This window comes from Lissotriton vulgaris, chromosome 6 (genome assembly GCF_964263255.1).
Source record: "Lissotriton vulgaris chromosome 6, aLisVul1.2, whole genome shotgun sequence".
In the NCBI taxonomy this organism is placed as follows: Eukaryota; Metazoa; Chordata; class Amphibia; order Caudata; family Salamandridae; genus Lissotriton; species Lissotriton vulgaris.
The window spans coordinates 1,389,429,415-1,389,449,391 of NC_141694.1; the positions used below are offsets into that span (position 1 = coordinate 1,389,429,415).

Genomic DNA, 19,977 nt, shown 5'->3' on the forward strand with positions numbered 1-19,977 from the left:
TTCTAGTAAAATGTCAGGAGACTGATCTCGAAGGAGAGTACCGGCAAGAATGTGCATATCAACATTCTGCTCGGCCACAGGAGTATACAAGGCAAGAGATGGTATCTGTTCCATCTTCTCTCTTGCAGGATTTCCATAACATGCTGCAGGATTACAAATCCATATGTTCACAGCCTGCTGCTATTTCAACTACTCAAGCCCTACCTGTCCCTACGACCCCTGCGATGGTCTCTCCAGAGTTGCCAACTCAGGTGATGTCTCAGCCACAGACACCGGTTCCACAAGTGTCTTCAATACCGCTGGACACTCATTATGATTCCTCAGATGAGGATCAAAACTTTGATGGCAGGCCTAATCAAGGCTTGCAATGGGACAAATACGTCATCCCGGATCCGGCTTCACCATGTGCCGATCCGGTGGACTTCCCTCCGGTGGATATCGGGGGGTTCCATAAGTTGATGGAATTGGCTTCTAGCAGATTCCAGCTACCAATGCCTTCTGTTGCCACAGAGTTTTTTCTATATGACTTTAAGGAGCCATATAAGATTATTACTAAATCTGTCCCTATTGTTCAGCATGTTTGGAAGGAAGGCCTTAAGGCAATGAAGAACCCAGCTACGGTAGTTCCTGTTCTACCGCGCCTGGAAAAGAAATATAAGGAACCCGAGGATGGTCCAACGTCTTTGACGGAACACCCACAACCGGACTCTGTGATTTCACAGGCTGCACAAAGGAAGTCCAGTAACCCATCTGCTCCTTTGACTACTCCAGATAAGGAGGGCAGGAGGTTAGACAACGCTGGGAAGAGATTTTCTTCAATGGCTAGTCTTTTGGTGCGGGCAGCAAATGCCTTGGCAATATTGGGCAGGTATGATCGCCAACTATGGTGTGACATTTCGCCTCATTTAGATCAACTGCCTCAGGAAATAAGAGGTGATGCGGAGAAAATTTTACAAGAAGGGGAAGTAACCTCAATGGAGATAATCAATTGTGCCACGGACATCACCACAACAGCCTTTTGATCACTAGCTGGTGCAGCAGTTCTTCGTCGCCAGGGATGGCTCAGGGCGACTTGGTTCAGACCTGAAATCCAGAATAAGATCCTGGATCTACCTTTTGATGGGAGGTGTTGTTTGAGAAGCATATCGTTGACACTCTTCAGGATATCAAGAAGGATACAGAGACGGCTAAATCTCTGGGTTCATTGCAGTACTGAAAAGCTCAGTTGACCGCCAGCCTTATCAGCAAAAACAAGGCGAGTCCTCAAATTTCTCTTGTTCGAATAATAGAGGGAAACAGAATCGCCAAGGATGTGATACGTCCAAAAGACAGTAGCGGCATCCCGGCTCATCCTACTGTGCCCACCTCCACAGGATCATCAGTGGGAGGAAGGGTATCTCAATACCTTCAGAACTGGTCCAGGATAAGATCAGACCGGTAGATGCTAAACATCATTCGAAAGGGCCATACTTTGGAATTCACACACATCCCACCATCCAAGCCCCCGGACGCCATCCCATCAAAACATCTGTGGCTAGAGGTTAATCAGATGCTCCTGAAAGGTGCTGTAGAGCTGGTCCCCTCCTCTCAAAGAGGGGAAGGATTCTATTCCAGGTTTTTCCTGGTAAGGAAGACCATAGAGAAATGGCGCCCCATTTTAGATCTCAGGGAGCTCAACACCCATCTCATTTCCCTATCCTTCTGGATGGTCTCCCTTCAAGACATACTACGTCTCATCAATCCAGAGGATTTCATGGCCATGCTCTATCTCGAAGATGCGTATTTTCACATACCCATTCACCCTGCACACAGAAGGTTTCTATGGTTTACAGTAGCCAAGAGCCACTTTCAATTCAGAGTTTTACCCTTTGGACTTCGCTCAGCCTCAAGAATCTTGACCAAGGTGCTGGCATCGGTGGCAGCGTTTCTGCGTAAAAATCACTTTCAGGTCTTCCCTTATCTGGACGACTGGTTGCTGAAGGCTCCGTCCAGGGAGGCTGCGAGGGAAGCAGTCAATGCATGAAGAAACTTTTTTCAGAATCTGGGTCTTACTCTCAACAAGGAAAAGTCATCTCTTGTCCTGTCCAGGACTGTACGCTTCCAGCGGGCCATCTTGGACTCAAATCTCAACAAAGCTTTCCCAACATTAGAAAGACAGGAACAATTGTGAACCATGGCACTGTTCTTGAGAAAAAGAAGTTATCTTTCAGTACACCGTTACAAATCCCTTCTGGGAGTGATCTCCTTATGCATCCCTCTAATTCCTCACTGCAGACTGAGGATGCGTCCTCTTCAGGAGCAGCTAGACTGTCAGTGGAAGCAGTTTCACGGTTCATTCGACGACAAAGTGAAAATCACCTCAGCGATGAAAAAAGCTGCCTTGTGGTGGACAAAGCAGGAAAACCTATCCCAAGGTCTATCCTTCGGAAGCGATCCGTCTCCTCAGGTAGTGACAACGGATGCATCATTGGACAGCTGGGGTGCAGTACTGCAGGATCTTCATGTCAGTGGACATTGGTCTCCTCCGCACCATCTTCATCACATCAATCTCCTAGAACTCAGGGCTATCAAACTGTCTCTTCAAGCATTTCTCCCTCGACTGCAAGGTTCGAAGGTTCTCATCCGGACGGACAACACCACGGCCATGCATTACATGAACAAAGAAGGAGGAACCAGGTCTCTCCCGTTGTTTCGGGAAGCTCAGGAAATCTGGGAATGGGCTATCCTTCACGATATTTCACTGCAAGCGGAGCATCTGCCAGGGGATCTGAATGAAAATGCCGACAGACTAAGCAGGCTATCCTCAGTCAGTTACGAGTGGGAACTGAACCAAATGTTCTGGACGAGATCTTTCAACAGTGGGGCAAGCCTTCGTTAGATCTATTTGTCACCCCGACCAACAAGAAATGCCGGTCTTATGCAAGCAGGCTTCACTATCGAGGATCATTGGGGAATGCACTTTCGATAGCTTGGTCAAGAGCATTTGTTTACGCCTTCCCCCCATTCCGATCATCCGAGGCTTATCAGGAAGATCAAGGTGGGACCATGCAAGATGATCTTGATAGCTCCTGCTTGGCCGAGACAGTTCTGGTTCACGGAACTCCATCTGCTGTCGCTGGTCCCTCCTCTTCCCTTGTGGACCATTCCAGACCTTCTCACAATGTCCCAGGGGCAAATTTGGCATCAGGATCCAGCTTCATTGCACCTGACTCAGAAAAGGGGGTGGTGATGAACAGAGTGTCTGAATTAAGCAGACCACTCTTACCCAGTCCAAAGATCAGGGCTTGATCCATCACCGTTTTTTAGCTCACTGCACCATCCCAGCTCAGAACCTGGCTACATGCAAATTAGTCTGTTCCTGTCCCAGTGCGTGATGGGAACAGGGCAAACCAAACTACCAAGCCAATTCTTATACTAGGAAGGAAACATGCTTCCGGGGACCGGTTTCTGGCATTCCAGCCGTCGTCGGCCCAGCTTGCTTGAATCCTGATGGTGCAATGAGCAAGGGACTCACATCTGAGTATACCCTTCCACGCTTATGGTGGACAAAATGATTCAGAAAAGGGGGTGGTGATGAACAGAGTGTCTGAATTAAGCAGACCACTCTTACCCAGTCCAAAGATCAGGGCTTGATCCATCACCGTTTTTTAGCTCACTGCACCATCCCAGCTCAGAACCTGGCTACATGCAAATTAGTCTGTTCCTGTCCCAGTGCATGATGGGAACAGGGCAAACCAAACTACCAAGCCAATTCTTCACCAGAAAGGAGACAAGCTACCGGGGACCGTTTTCTGGCATTTCAGCAGTCATCGGCCCGGCTTGCTTGAATCCTGATGGTGCAGTGAGAAAAGGACTCATGTCTGAGTATACCCTGCCACACCTTTAGTGGACAAAAACGATTCAGAAAAGGGGGTGAAATGCCAGAAACCGGTCCCCGGTAGCTTGTCTCCTTTCTGGTGAAGAATTGGCTTGGTAGTTTAGTCTGCCCTGTTCCCATGATGCACTGGGCCAGGGACAGACTGATTTGCATATAGCCAGGTTCTGAACTGGGATGGTGCAGTGAGATAAATAACGGTGATGGATCAAGCCCTGATCTTTGGACTGTGTAAGAGTGGTCTGCTTAATTCAGACACTCTGTTAATCACCACCCCCTTTTGTGAATCGTCATTGCACCTGACAGCATAGCTCCTGAGCAGCGAGAATTCAGGAACCTTCCAATCTCGAATGAAATAAAAACGGTTCTCTCCCAGGCTAGAGCTCCTTCCACGAATAAGACTTACCGTTTTAAATGGAGAAGATTTTGCGTTTGGTGCAGGAAAGAAGGTGTTGATCCTTTCTCTTAACCTCCTCAACTTCTGACTTATCTTTTGTCCTTAGCTAAGACAGGACTGGCGCATTCATCCATAAAGGTTCGCTTAGCAGCAATTTCTAGATGCAGACGTTCGGCATTGAACCTTCTCTCTGGTCTTCAAGAATAATTAAACAGTTTCTCAAAGGATTGTTTCGACTCCATACCCCAGTGAGGCCTCCGCCTCCTACTTGGCAGCTGAATTTGGTTCTCACACAACTCATGAAAGATCCATTTGAACCTATTCATCGAACAGACTTGAAATTCCTTTCATGGAAATTGGCTCTCCTTCTTGCCCTCACATCGGCAAGACGCATTGGGGAGTTACAGGCTCTCACGATTCAGGAGCCGTTTCTCCCATTCAAGAGGAATACTGTCATCTTAAGAACTAATCCGAGGTTCATACCAAAGATACCTTCGGATTTTCACCTGAATGAACCAATGATTCTTTAATCTTTCTTTCCTCACACTTCCACACCAGCAGAGAGGTCACTGCATTCTCTGGACGTACAAAGGTGCTTAACATTTTTATTGGATCGCCAAGGAAATTTGTAAATCTTCAGAACAATTCATTGCTTTTGGTGGTCCCCGCAAGGGCCTCCCTCTTTCAAAACAAAGTATTGCAAGATGGATTTCCAGTGCCATTTTCTATTGCCGCTGACCAGCAGAATTAGAGCACATTCCACAAGGTCTGTGGCTTCGTCGACCGCTCTCTTCGCGGGAATGTACATAGAGACATTTGCAGGGCTGCAACGTGGAGCAGTGTGCACACCTTTACAAAGCATTACTGCTTGGAATCCTTGACGCAAGAGGACACAGCTGTGGGCCAGGCAGTCCTGAGGAACCTCTTCCAATGATTGGTGAGCTTTCCTTTTTATCCCTCCTGCCTTTTTCTTTATGCACATTTTGTATCTCTGAAGTACTGATGGCTGTTGCAATGTATATTTATGCCACAAAATGTGCTTTATTGCGTATTGCTTGCTACTCTGATACAAAAGCATGGGAATCTATGAAAGTTCCAATACTGGCGCAAGAAAACAAGTTACTTACCTGTAACTTTGGTTCCCCAGTATTGGTAACTTTCATAGATTCCCATGTGTGAGGAAGCTCAGCCTCCAGCAGATATTGTTACTGTTACACAACGGCTGCGAAAATCTGACGCTACGAGGTTCCTTCAGGAGGGTTCTAAGGGGTGAGGCTCTTCTGATTGGCTCATGATTATAGACCTTTCCTTTCTCTTTTGTACCTACTGCTATGTTATTTTTGTTACCAAGACTCCCATTCCGACGACTGGGAATGATACAAAATCATGGGAATCCATGAAAGTTACCAATACTGGGGAACCAAAGTTACAGTTAAGTAACTTGTTTTCTTAGGAGGAGAGGTGTGCCCACATTTGCCAACCCCACCCCTCAGGTGGAGAAGGCGAGGTGAAGCACAACTCTTTCCCTCCATCTTGAAGATGGTTGGACCCATCCAACCAGTGTGAGGCTAATGCACCCTCCCACTGTACCTACTTATAACACCCCTAAATGTAGTATTTAGGTGCAACCCTGAACCTTGCCTCCTGAGACGAGAAGAAACCAGAAGAGCTGTGCTGAAGAAGAAAAGGACGATACCCACTGACTTGGCACCAGCCCTACCAGCCTTTCCCGACCTTGACCAACCACTGCAAAATCCCAGTGTGTCCTGCAGCTAGCAGCCCCCCAAGAACCCGGATGACCTGCCCTGCCTTCCTAAATCAGACTTTTTCCATTGAGCACTGGATTGGTTCACCCACAGACTCGTTCCAGCCAAATCCGCTAGTCTGCATCACTCTGCACTAAACGCCCGAGTTTGAGTGGCCCACCACCCCGAGGAGGTCTCATAGCGATCCTGATCCGAGATCCGGTGACTCCCAACCTGCCTCCAGCCACGCCTGCAGCCTCAATTCGAAGTGAACCCGCCCCCGACCGCGACCAGGAGCTGGTAAGAAAACCCGACACCAAAGGACACTCCCGGCGCCCCACGGCCTTGGGTAGCCCTACCGACGGTGTCCCGACAACACCCAGCATCCCAACTTACATCTCCAAGTGGTGGTCACCTCCATAAGATCTTCATCCCTGAGCCTGCAGTGCTTTTGCAAACCGGAGAATCCCCATTGAAAGTAACAGGGCACCCGATGCCAAACCAGCACCCTGCATCCGGCGGCCCTAGTGCCGCTGTGGGTGCACCTTGGGTGCTAGACCAGATACGTCTTTGCCCCCTATCCCCCATTGGATAACATTGGGCCTCAGCACTCTGCACCCAGCCGCCGTAGTGCAGCTGAGAATGATTAGAGAGTGCTTCCTCGACCCTGGGGGAACCCTTGTTCCATCCCCAGAATACAAACTCCAAAACCTAAGTAATTACCGATAAACTGATTACACTTTTTTCTCCCACTGCATGGCTTTGACTGTTTTTCTGTGAAAAATCTTGTAAGTGTGGAATATGTTTGTATGGAAACTCTAAAAAAGAAAAAGAAAAAACGCTTATGTGTAAAAACTGAATTACTTACCTTTTTGTCTAGGAAATGTCCCAGAGTGATATCTAGGCATATCGCACGGATTAGCTAAAGTAACTTAAAAAGTAATCCAAGGAGTAACGTATGCAGTAATCTACAAAGTAACTGAAAAGTAATTTTGACTGTTGACTTACCTGTAAATCAACCAACTGCATTATAACTTGCATTAAACTATAATTTTTTGCATAAACATTGCAAAGTATGATACTTACCTGTACCAGGCCTTACTTGGTTCTAGAAAATAAAATATAACTAAATAATAATTTTATACAAACATATTGGACTGAGTTCAGTCTTTGAGTGTGACATCATTTCTTGCCTGAGTGTGTACAAAAAATGCTTAACCCTATCCTCTGTTAAAGCCTTGCTGCTTGCCCGCACTACCTCAAACAGAGTAAGCTATTATCTACTTTTACCTCTGCCTACCTTTGCGGTTTTACTGGACTCTGTGCACACTATACCGTACTTTGGTATGGTAAATACAGAGCCAGCTTCCTACATTCATGTCTTCCCATATCTCGGCGATTGACTTATCAAAGCCAATACACACCTACTATGTCATCACCGCACTCAAATGAACATAAATCTTCTACATTAGCTGGAATTCACTATCAATGCTCAAAAATCCCATCCTCACCCTTCACAGTTCCAATCATATCTGGGAGCTGTTGTTGAACACTAACATAATTTCAGCCTTTCCAAATCTAGCCAGGATTCACAATTTCCAAATGCTGCTACCACAATGCCAAGACAACCAGTACTTAACAGTCAAAATGTTCATGTGTCTTTAGTCTTCATGCCCCATGAAGACTAAACAGGCGTCCTCTACAGGATTGTTTAGCATGACCGTGGACTCAATCACAAGGTAACTCAACCATCTAGTGTTGGTAGATAGTCACACTCATCGCTCTCTGCAGTGGTGGAACTCATAAAACCTGTTAAAAGTGCAGCTGTTTATCGACCTGTTTTACAGATCGTGCTAACAGCAGATGCCCCCTCACAGGGTGGGGTGTTCATTTACAAGATCTAACAGTTCAGGGTCTCTGGGATCTCCAACACCAGAATATCCACATCAACTACTAGAGCTTCAATCTGTTCACCTAGCTCTATCTACAGTTTTCACGCATCTGCCCGTTTAATGTTGAGCAATGCATCACTAAATCCATCTCTTAGCGGAACACCTCCTCAGCAGGATGCAGCAACATGTTCACGAGTGGAAACTCCACCCCAAGTCGTCCTCCCATAATTCCACAAATGGGGTTTCCCCAAATATACCTTTTTGCAACAGCACAGAATGCAAAATGCCCAAACATGGCCTCAGGGTTCCCCCACCCTCTATCCAAATGCAATGTTCTATGGATTAATTGGTCAGGAATATTTGTCTTTGCTTTTCCACCTCTCTCTCTTATTCCATTTCTGGTTCGAAAGCTCAGACAAATATCTCACCCTCATTCTAGTAGCTCCTACATGGGCTTTTCAACCATGGTTCACCACACTACTAGAACTCTGACTAGTTCCACATCAGAAGCTTCACCTATGTTCAAATCCTCTCACTCAGATCCCTGGAGAAATCAGACACCCAGACCCAGTGGAGCTAAACCTGCCGATTTGGCCCCTGATGTCGTAGAGTTTGACTATCTAAATCTGCCAGGAGAATGAATGACCATTCTTAAGGCAGCAGCACATACACCTACCACTAGAGCTTGCTATGCATCTTAGTGGAAAATATTCCTTATTTATTGTAATAACCAAAAAATGGATCCCCTAAATGCATCTACACAAAACATTATTTGTTATCTTCTGCATTCTTCACTGGTTGAAGCCATGGTTCCTAAAGAATGGAAGCACGCGATGGTGGTGCCATTGATAAAAAAAAGGCCAATGAGGACCCGAATAATCCCTCTAACTTCCGGCCTATCTCTCTGCTCTCATGCTACTCCAAAATTCTTGAAAAGCACGTTAATTCTCTTCTTACTTCTTATGTTGAATCCTTTAATTTTCTTCACTGCTCACAATCCGGGTTCAGGGCCGGCTTCTCCACTGAGACCACTCTTCTTGGAGTGTCAGAGACCATCAGAAGACAGGTGGACAATGGGGAGACAGTGGCACTCATTCTGTTAGATTTGAGTGCCGCATATGACACAGTCTCCCATTCCATCCTTTTGTCCACCTTGAAATCTGTGGGCATTGACGGCTCTGCCCTGGCCTGGATTGCCAGTTTTCTTTCTGACCGCACTTTTCAAGTTTTCTCTTCAACTTCTGTCTCTTCCATCTACGCTTCCTCTCAGTGTTCCCCAGGGTTCTATCTTCAGCCCCCTTTTCTTTAATCTTTATGTGAGACCTCTAGCTTTCCTGGCTGAGCAAGCAGGTCTCACGATTTATTCTTATGCAGACGATACTCAAATCGTCTACTCTCTATCAACAAATAAGCATCTGCCTACGTCTTCCCTGCAGTCTGGTCTGGAACAAATCTCCAACTGGATGCATAGACATAAACTAAAACTAAACGGCGACAAAACGGAGTTGCTTCTATTTGGCCCAAATCCTTCGCTCTGGGGCCCGCAATACTGGCCTCAGCAGATGGGCCCTACTCCTGCCCCTTCAGCTACAGCTCGTAACCTTGGGGTCCTCCTTGACAACCAGTTGTCAATGAAGCAACATGTGGTAAACGTCTCAGCCACCTGCACCACCATCGTGAGGTGGCTGAGAAAGATCACGTGGATGCTTCCAGCTGACACCCTGAGGACCGTAGTGCAGGCCCTTGTCACTTCACGGATGGACTACGGGAACATTCTTCTTCTGGGTGCCTGCAAGGAGGTCACCAAGAAATTACAGATGGTTCAGAACATGGCAGCTCGCCTCATCTGTAATCTGCCTGCCAGGTCCTCGGTCGCCGTCCATCTGCGCAAGCTGCACTGGCTGCGCATTGAGAGCCGAGTGAAATTTAAAGCTCTCTGCATAATGCATCATATCAAAACTGGCAAAGCCCCGAAATACTTGTCCTCTTTGGTACAGTATTATGTTCCTACCCACACTCTGAGATCCTCTACACAAAATAAGTTTCAGATCCCGCGCTTTAACAGAGCCAAAATGGGCGGTCGCTCGTTTGCACTGTTAGCACCTACTCTATGGAACTCCATGCCTCAACCCCTGCGATCCGAAATCTGCTATCTTAAATTCCGCAGGGGAATTAAGACCTGGCTCTTTAATTCTTAAAATGTGTGCTGAATCCTACTCAGCTTACCTTACCTTTTGTTTGCTCACTAGCGCCGGGAAACCTCCGGGTAGCTGCGCGCTCAATAAATGCAATTATAATAATAATAATAATAATTTACAACGCTCAGGTCTTGCTTACACTTTTATACGTTTATATCTGGCAGCAGTAGCTGCCTGTCTTCAAAACAGACAACACTTATTGTTATTCAATGTGCCAGTAATTATGCTTATATGGAAGGCCTTAAAAGAGTGGTACCACCAAGGGTCCCACCTGCACTTTTGGGGAATCTCAATATCGTTCTAACAAGACTTGTGGGTCCACTCTTTGAACAATTACATAATTGCCCCATTCAATTTATTTCTTAAATTGTTCCTTTCTTAATTACTATCGCCTCATTAAGCCTTGTTGGTGAGCTTGAGGCACTAACTTTAGAAGAACCCTTTTTCTAGCTTCATAAGGATAGGGTGGTTCTTTGAACTAACCTAACATTTCTCCCAAAAGTAGTATCCTCCTTTCACATTAATCAATTGGTTGAGCTACCTGTTTTCTTTCTTCAACCGGATTCTGTAGCTGAAAGAGCTCTTCACCTCTAAAATTACTTTCATGTTTCACCATACTAATTCAACACTAATCCTGATTAGTTCCGGAGTGGCGTGCTACTCGCCAGAAAAGCGCTTCAACATCCATCAGGGGTAACAAGTGCTATATGAATGCAAACCTTTCTTCCCCTTTTATCCCTCTGCTATTCTTCTCACTCCAAATAACTGACTAATATCCACCACTAAAATTACTTTCATATTTCACCATATTAATTCGCCACGTATCCTTTATGAATAGCGTGCTTCAACACCCCATCAGGGGTAACATGCGCTATATAAATACAAACCTTTTTTCCTCCTCTATCCTTCTGCTATCATTCCAAATCCAAATAACTGACTAACCTATCCACCACTTAAAATGTATTTGCATGTTTCACTATACTAATTCAACACTAATCCTCTATGGGTCCCTGAGTAGCATTCTACTTGCCGAAAAAGCGCTTCAACGCCTCATCAGTTGTAGTAAGCTCTATATAAATGCAATTACAATACAATACATTAGCTGTTAAGAGAGTATTGATGTATTATATTGACAGTACAAAAGATTTTAGTAAAATCTATTTGTTGCTTTTGCTCCCCCTCATGAAGGGAAACCTATTTCAAAATCGATCATTTCTAGACTGATCGTTAAATATATCCAAACACGCTCTGCCAAAGCTATAAGAGCTGGCATTTGTAAAGTGGCTACGTGGTCTACAGCACAAACATTTACCAAACACTATTGTGTGGATGTTTTAGCACACCAACAAGATAATGTAGGACAGGCAGTGCTATGTACACCTTTCCAACCAACTGCAATGTCCACTGGTTAGTCACTGCTTTTTGGAGGACACTGCTATGCACTCCATGCAAAGCATTGTATATCTACAGCCACACATACTTCGAGCAAATTGTTACTTACCCTGTAAGCAACTGTTCTAGGCATGTAGTACTGTAGAGTTACATGTGCCCACCCTCCTCCCCAGACTTCTATGGACGTTGCACTTGCATGGACATCTCTGTACTTAAACTCACTTATACTCCGTTCTCACACTTTTGCGGGAAAACAATATAACAGTGAAGTCGATGCCCATGCACACTATTACCAAAAGGAGCACACACCTTATCTTGCGACTCAAAAGAACTTTCAAACATCCAGATCCAACACTAAGTGGCATGACTATGTAAAGCATGTGAATCTACTGCACTACATGCCAACAACAGATGCTTACAGAGTAAGTAAAAATCCTTTTGGGGTTGGATTTTTCATGAAAATGTTATTCCCATGGCTGGGACATTTCCACTACTGCTTGGTGCTACAGTACATGTTTGAGCCTCAGATGCACATGACTGAGCCTGACTGCTACGGATTTTTCTCCTAATCTGCTGAAGAAATGATCTATCCTTCCAAAGTAACTAACTTTAAAATGCCTTGTGGTACAAAGTTAGTGCGCCATTTTGTAATTTATTCTGGTTGCATATATTCCTTATGTGGTCCAGGTAATTACAGAAGATAAATAATGAAAAATAAAAAAAGTGTTGTATTGCATTGATAATGCCTGTATAATCGGAGTACCTACCCTGAAAAATCAATAGGTCACGAGGGAGTTTATTCCACTGTATTTGTTTATGTTTCCCCTCTTCTCCCTGACCTGAAAGAAATTGCCTTTGAGGGGGTCCCCCAATTCCTTACTTGGAATTACACAAGATTAAACCCGGTCTTTCAACTTTAGTAACCTGATCATGCTTTGCTTTTTTGTAGGATATTCTCCTCATCAATGTTGTGATTGAACAAATGATATGTGATGCTGATCCAGAGCTTGGAGGAGCTGTACAGTTAATGGGACTTTTACGTACTCTGATAGATCCTGAGAACATGTTAGCCACAGCTAATGTAAGAAAATGCAAATGGGTAAAGAATATTTAATGTTTTAATACATTTGATAAAGACTTAATGTACTTTCAATAAGTCTTGCTGTTAAACTTTTTTGCAGTGTTTCTCAGAATAAGTAAATTATTTTGAAATAAGTAATATACATACTTGTTCTAATTTACTTAAAATGTGTATGTACTGTGGAAATAATTTAGTTGAGTGGTTTTGTTCAGTTGTAAGCTTTTTATGTAACTTTCAATGCTTAAAAATATTATACATTTCTTCGGTGTCTTTCCAGAAAACTGAAAAAAGTGAGTTTCTGAATTTCTTCTACAATCACTGCATGCATGTTCTCACTGCACCTCTTTTGGCAAATACATCAGAAGATAAAGTGGAAAAAGGTAATCAAATTATTTTATTATTTATACCTTGTTAATTTTTTGGGGGAGTTTCAGAAGCTAATCACTAACAATTACAACTTTTTTTGTTAGATTTGTCATGTTTAGGTTGTTAAAATCCACCGCGGTGATGAAGTAGTAATGTGGATGTTTCTCAAAGGCTGCTGTTCGCTTGTCATCAGAGAGCCTCTCGGTGCGTTTTTGTTGATTACAATTTGACAGATTTTTCTTCTTTTCATAGGAGTATGGAATTCTCTGTACCACTTAAAGTTGTACCAAATATTCTTTACGGTTAATTCTTGTGGACCTTTCCCTGGAAATGTTTTTTTTTATAGATTATATAACTAAACGGTTCTTGCTTCTGTGTAGGATTCTTTTTCAAGCACAGCTCAATGTCTTTTTATGAAAATATAGCTAGGTATCTTGCAAAAGCTGGCATAAAACCAATTTCAAACTGTGTTCTTGGTTTCTTCCCAAGTAAATGTTGAGGCATTTGAGGATTGAGCTGTTAAAAGTATGGATTGAAGTGTTGCCTGAAAGGCTATATTTAATTTTGTGACTAGTAGATTTTAAAACCTTCAATTCATAATCTGAGGCTTTGGAGGAATGCAATTGTGTGCAGGTTAGAGACAACTGGACACGTTTGTATGTTTTATTAATCTGGGTTGGTTAAATATGTGTATGAACTGATATTTTAATTGTTAATATTTATAATAAGTTATTTCTGTTTTGCTGCTATTGAGTCTCAGATGTTGGGGGAATAAAAATAGTTTTATCCTGCTTTATTTTGTAGTAACGGTGATATGCTCTACATCCTGTAATGGCATTAGATTATCGATGTATATATATTGTGTTTTTTGGTAAGGCACCCTTTTTTTAGCCATGGTCCTTTGATTACATTTTTAGTGATGTCTTAACTAATCAACTCTTCTAAGGCCTTCAAAAATAATTTCTTTTTCTGGAGGCAATTTTGACGAATTGTAAATGTAATGTTTTGTGCTATGTGGAAGAACGGACTATTGGCTAGCCAGACAATGACACCTTAGGACCCTTTTTTTTGTTTATTTTTATCTGACACCAACAGTCGTAATATTTTTAGTACTCTAGTTCCCACAGACTGTTTCGGGTAACTTCTCATTCCACATGAGAACTCGTGACTAAGATTACTTTTGGTGTTAAAGAAAGAAATGCTACTTTTTCAATTGTGTAATGATTTTTGCAAACTGCAAAAATACCAGGTCTCCATACATCATATCACTGAAACCATCAAGAAGTGACTCACAATTGCTCCCCCTCCATATATATATATATATTATTTTTTTTTCTCACCCATTTGCCACTTTATAGTTCGGACTACGTTTCCTAAGGAAATTAATTTGTTTTATTTGCTAATAACTTTGGCACTGTTTGACAAATATTCACTAAACTTTCCAAAATAAGTCTCACCCACTTCAGCTTCTTCCTGGCAAGTTTTGGGGTAATCCGTCAATTGGAGGTGTGGTGGTGGGCCTCAGCAAGGCCTACCAGTGCTAGGGGTTCTCCCTTCTCTGCGCAGTCCTCAGAACATAGACTAGAAGTTGGCACAGAAAATGGAATAGAAAGTATAAAGTTTATTAAACCTCATGAGGTGGAACTACATTCACACAGCACCCTTCGGTAATGTATGAAGTAGCACACTGAATGGAAGGAGCTTGGTCCTTCTATACCCACACAGGGGCTCAAATGAAGGCGGTAAAAGTACAAAATGCTTTAGGTACATATAAGGTCATACAGAAAGTGTACAGGCAACAAGTGGGAGGAGCTAACAGTTTGCTAATTCTGGTGGACACATCCTGACAGTTACAGACTACAGCAGCTGCAAGCTCAACTGAGCATGTGCATTGGTGGAAGATGCTAAATATATCTCGTCTCTAGGCAGATTTCAGGAGCAGTTAACAGAAAGGTAGGACAGAGCACATGGCGAGCACATGGCAAACAAAATGGCTGACAAATAGAAAATGGATTGCACAAAACGGACAAGATGGTCTCTAAATACAGGATGTCTTCTGCTAATGCTTAACCTAATTGCTGCCAAATTACAACAGAGGCTGAGAGAAAAAAAGGAGGGGGGATTCCAAAATGTGTTTTCCCCAATTGAAAAGCGATACCCGAAAATGGTTGAATGGAATTATACCATGTGTGGTAGAAAGGTAGATCTTGATCCAGAAAGTATGCTTTTTGTGATTTGCTGCAAATACATTAAGTCGTTTTGGAAACATTAAGTTTCAAATTAATACATTTTTCTCATGCAAGGGATCTGCAGATCAGACAGATCAAAATATAATGTATTGTAATTGCATTTATATAGCGCTTACTACCCCAGACAGTACAAAGAAGGGTAATGCAGTGCCAGAAAGTTCCCAGAGGGAGTATGCACGGAAAGAGGATACACGGGTATGCAGGGTTAGAGAATGCACAGAAGGAGGGGTCAGGGAGAGAGGCTACATGGTGAGGGTGTGCAGCATTAGAGAATGTATAGGAGTATGCTGGGTTAAATTAGGCACCGAAGGCGGGTAAGGGTGAGACGATACAAGGAGGAAGAATGCATTGGTAGAGGATGCACAGATGGAGGTGCAGGTTTAGAGAATGCACAGAAGGAGGGTGCAGGGAGACAGGATATACAAGAGGATGCAGGATGAGAGGATACATGAAGAATGCATTGGTAGAGGATGCACAGAAGGAGGGTGCATGGAGAGAGGATACAGGGAGGGAGAATGCACAAATAGAGGATGCAGGGATAAAGGATACACGGATGAAGAATGCATTGGATGAAGATGCACAGACAGAGGATGCAGGGTTAGAGAATGCACAGAAAGAGTGCAGGGAGAGGATGCACAGAAGGGTGGTGCAGGGAGAGCGAATACAGTGAGCAAGAATGCATTGGTAGAGAATGCACAGATGTAGGATTCAGGGTTAGAGAATGCACACAAGGAGGGTACAGGGAGAGAGAATGCACAGAAGGATGGTTCAGGGAGAGGATACAGTGAGGGAGAATTAATTAGTAGAGGATACAGGGTTAGAGAATGCACAGGAGGAGGGTGAAGACAGGATTCACGGACGGAGGATGCGGTCCAGGGAATCACAGGGTGCGAGGAGGGAGTGCAGGAGCAGGAAACACGCAAACAGCGGATGAACGAAGTGTGATGGTGAGGTTTGTTGGCTGGAGGCGCTTGATTCTTTGCTCTTGTTCACTGGTAGGCATCAGCCCTCGCCCCTTACCCCTGTAGCACCCAAAGGCACCTGACTGCCGCTGACAGATGTAATTGATTCCTCGCAGCCTGTGTGTGTCTGCTGGCTGCCAGCTCGGGGCGCGGCCAGGGAGTAGGATGAAGAGGCGCTTGATTCGTGCCAGACTTTGGGGGGCCGAAGCCATCTGGCAACGCCAAGCAAGTCATGAATGCCACAGCATCAACAAAGATGTTGCAGCCATTTTAGTGCTCGAGGACCACCCCACGCCTCACACACAGAGCCATTTTACGACCTCAGAACCCCATCCCCTGCAGTGTAGTCTTTTTATGGGGGGGGGGGGAGGGGGGGCGGGGTTAGTGCCTGGGATCCTTCTCTGTGAGCCATGGCCCTGGTGAACCCATTCCCTGGAACCTGCTCTCTGTTGGTATCCCAGGGAGACAAAAAGACCTCCCGGGTGGGAACACAATTTTTTTCCCTGCCTGTGCTCACAAGCAGGGAATCCAGTATTGCTTCCAGATGGTGGTGGAAGAAGGGGTGGTACAAGCGATGGAGAGGGGGCAGGGGGGGGGGGATGTAGGAGAAAAGCCTTAGATCAGGAGACCCACACACAAAATACAAATAATTAAATAAAGGAGCCGCTCATTTATTGACTGCCCCTGGAAACGAGCACCAGTATAATGCCCTTCATAGGTAATTTACTTACAATTTACATCATGGTGGTGCCTCAGTGTGGGCAGGAGCAACAGCACCATGATTTTTCAGGCGTTTTGGAGGGCTACATGGAGTGCAGGACTTCTGCACAAATACTTTAAAAACGTAATCCTATGTTTCTTTGGGTCTATTAAATTTGATCCCAGGAAGAGTTGATGATATTTTTAAGCCTTTCCATAGCTCAAACTTTTGCTCTCCTGCTAGGGAATGCACAAACCTCTTGTGGTTCGTCTTATGCCTACATTATTTGGTGTGGAGAATATAAAAATAAAACTCCAACATATGGGTAATGTTTTGATTACAAAATGCTTTATTTAAATGTTTCACAGATCTTGCAATGATGTCCTGACTACTTGCCAATGGGATTGTCTTGTACATTGAAGTTGTAAACCCTTGGCAAAACAAATAGGCCTACCTTTTATATATTGACAATGACTCATGTTTGTAAGAAACTAGCTCTGTATATACTGGGCCAAGTGTGTAAAGAGTCCCCAGTCTCCAGAGGTATGTCAGAGGTTAAAGTTAGATATAACCTTACTCTCTAAAGTGGTAGCTTGGTCGAGCAGTAAGGCAGTATCAGAACGTTGTGCAAAGCATTTGTTGTACACACCCAGTCAGCAAAAGGTTTCACACACTCAAGAACTGAACTTTAGGCCAATTGTTTTGTATCAGAAGATATAGTTGTTTTATTTTAGAACCACCAAGGTATCAAAGTATACTTTTCTCAATATGAATGACTTCAGATAATTACTTTGCAGAAAGGCAATATACTTTGTAAGTACAATAGCTATAGTGGTTGCAATAGGCAACACAATTTCAAACACAATAGAACATTGAGCTCAAAGGGTTTTGCTAGATAAATGTAGTTGATTACTTTATGGATTACTTTTCTAACCACAAGACTGGATCCTAGATTCAGTCCCAGGACATCAGCTGTTAACAGTTAAGTAAAAACTTTTTGGTTACAGTACTGATTTTTGAACAATGTAAATGTATTTTCAAAGTTCAAGTTACTGGTAAGTACAGTTATAATTACTTTTAGTTATCGGCTTTTAGGTAAGTACTCGACTGGTAGAGTTAAGGTTCTGGGCATAGACTCAGGGGGGGTCTCCCAGGGTCGGAAAGGTACAGTTGTTACACCCTCAACGACACAGGGGCAGCCGGGTGCAGAGAGAGTAGGCCCAATGCAATCCAATGGAGGCCACGCGGCTGTGGGAGCTGAGCTCCTGGTCACTTTCTCGGGGCAAGTGGTGAAGTAAAGTAGTACAGTAGTTGCACTTCTAGCGGCACTCGGGCGGCTGGGTGCAGGGTGCTTTTGAGCCATAGGGCGCTCAATGTTATCCAAAAAAAGTGGACAAAGGCTGCATACTCTGGGATGGTGATTCTTCAGGTGCGACCACCACTTCGAGAGGTTCAATTGGATCTTGGGGAAGAGGTAGGTACCTCAAAGGAAGGCATAGGGGGCCGCAGGGTGCCGGGTTGTCATTTGGTGTCAAGAAATATCACCCTCGGCTGGTTGGGGTTGGAGGGGTCCCTGGTTCGGAGGCTGCAGTTGTCGTCTGGTTCGTCGAGGCGGGTCTTTGGGCACTGAAATCCGGGTCACAGTCGCCAGGGGGACGTCCTCGTGGTCTTGGATCACTCGGACACAGACTGTGCTCGGCGGGTGCAGAGTGGGCTGAATTCACAGTCCCTCACTGGCACCTGGGTTATTGCTATTTGAGCAGAGCCACTGCTCGTGGGGGTCTCAGTCTTTTGGAAGGTTCAAGGCAGGCAGGTCCTCCAGGTTTTTCGAGGTTGCTGTGCGCAGGTGACGCCAGAGTTTCAGAGGAGCAGGTTCAAGTATCAACAGGCCTGTAGGGTTCTGGGGCCAAGTCAGTTGGTTTCGTCCTTTTGTTAGCAGCTGCACGGCAGGTCTTCTGGTTTCATGTTCCTATTAGGATTTGAGGAAGGTAGGTTCAAGGTACCCCTACATACTGAATTTAGGGGTGTTACAGGTAGGGCAAGGACCAATGGTCCCTGCCCTGTGGTGAGCACACCCCTTAGCCTGGTCCTCTCCTGTGGGAGGGGGCAGGAGCCTATCTCTGATTGGACAGGGCTCCCCATCCTCAAGAAGATCGGAGCCCGGAGTTGTGCTTCACCTCGCCTCTCCCAACTGAGGGGTGGAGTTGGCACAGGCTGGCACACCCACATTCCTCATTTAGGGTTTCCCTCCGTTCTTCCTGCCAGAGTGGGGTTCAGAACCGGTGGTGGCCAGTTGCTGAGTACAGCAAGTGGCCTGGAGAAGCTCAAAAAGGCGGTATGCCTTTGAAGCTTCGCCTGCCCATCCTGGGGGAGGAGGCTTGACACCTCGTCCCAGGATGTGCATTGTTTCAGTCCCCCGAGAGCGGCAGGCTCTCGACCCAGTGGTCCAGAAACATGTCTGGTGGTGGCAGCCTCGGTAGCCACGCAGTCAGGACACAATAAGTTAGTTTAGGTTTCAGGGGGCAGCTCTAAGATTCCCTCTGTTGTGCATTTTACTTTAAATCCCACACTGGCATCAGTGCAGGTTTAATGTGCTGAGAAGTTTGATATCAAACTTCAGTCTTCAGTGCAGCAATCATGGTGCTGTGGAGTTCGTAATGACAACCTCCCAGCATCATATACTCTGGATGGTAGGAATGGCCCTGGGTGCTGTAGGGGCACAGTGTTCATGAACCTGTGCCCACACCACTCGCATAGGGCACCCAGCTAGAGGGGTGACTGATGGATGCCATGGCAGTGAGCTTGTGGGCATGGCACACGGGGATGTGTGCCATGTTGACTTTACTACTGTACTTAGACACTCAGCCTGCAAAGGCAGTATGTGGGTGTCAGGGTACAGGGCCCCTAAGGGTGGCACAATAATTGCTGCAGCCCTTAGGGGTCTTCTCTGGTCACCATGCCCTGGGTAAAAAAAGTAAATGTAAATTGATACTTGTATAGCACACTACTCACCCACAAGGGTCTCAAGGCGCTTGTACGAATACCGCTGTGGAACCCATCCTGGCTTTCCCTGTGAGGCGTCCTGGGCACCCCCAAGGTGGAGGCCAGGCATCCTTAGCGT

At 45.0% G+C, this 19,977-nt stretch overlaps 1 protein-coding gene across 4 annotated transcripts in view; it reads left to right on the top strand.

Annotated features, from left to right (window-relative positions):
• The window catches only part of PPP4R3B (protein phosphatase 4 regulatory subunit 3B), a 381,773-nt gene that overhangs the window by 217,936 nt on the left and 143,860 nt on the right, over window positions 1–19,977 (top strand). For 2 of the 4 annotated variants that reach the window (XM_086927499.1, XM_086927501.1), the window contains exons 8-9: window positions 12,448–12,597; window positions 12,857–12,959. In XM_086927499.1, the coding sequence (XP_086783625.1) occupies window positions 12,448–12,597; window positions 12,857–12,959 (253 nt within the window). The remainder of the gene's footprint in view (window positions 1–12,447; window positions 12,598–12,856; window positions 12,960–19,977) is intronic. The other 2 variants (XM_086927500.1, XM_086927502.1) reach the window with 1 other exon arrangement.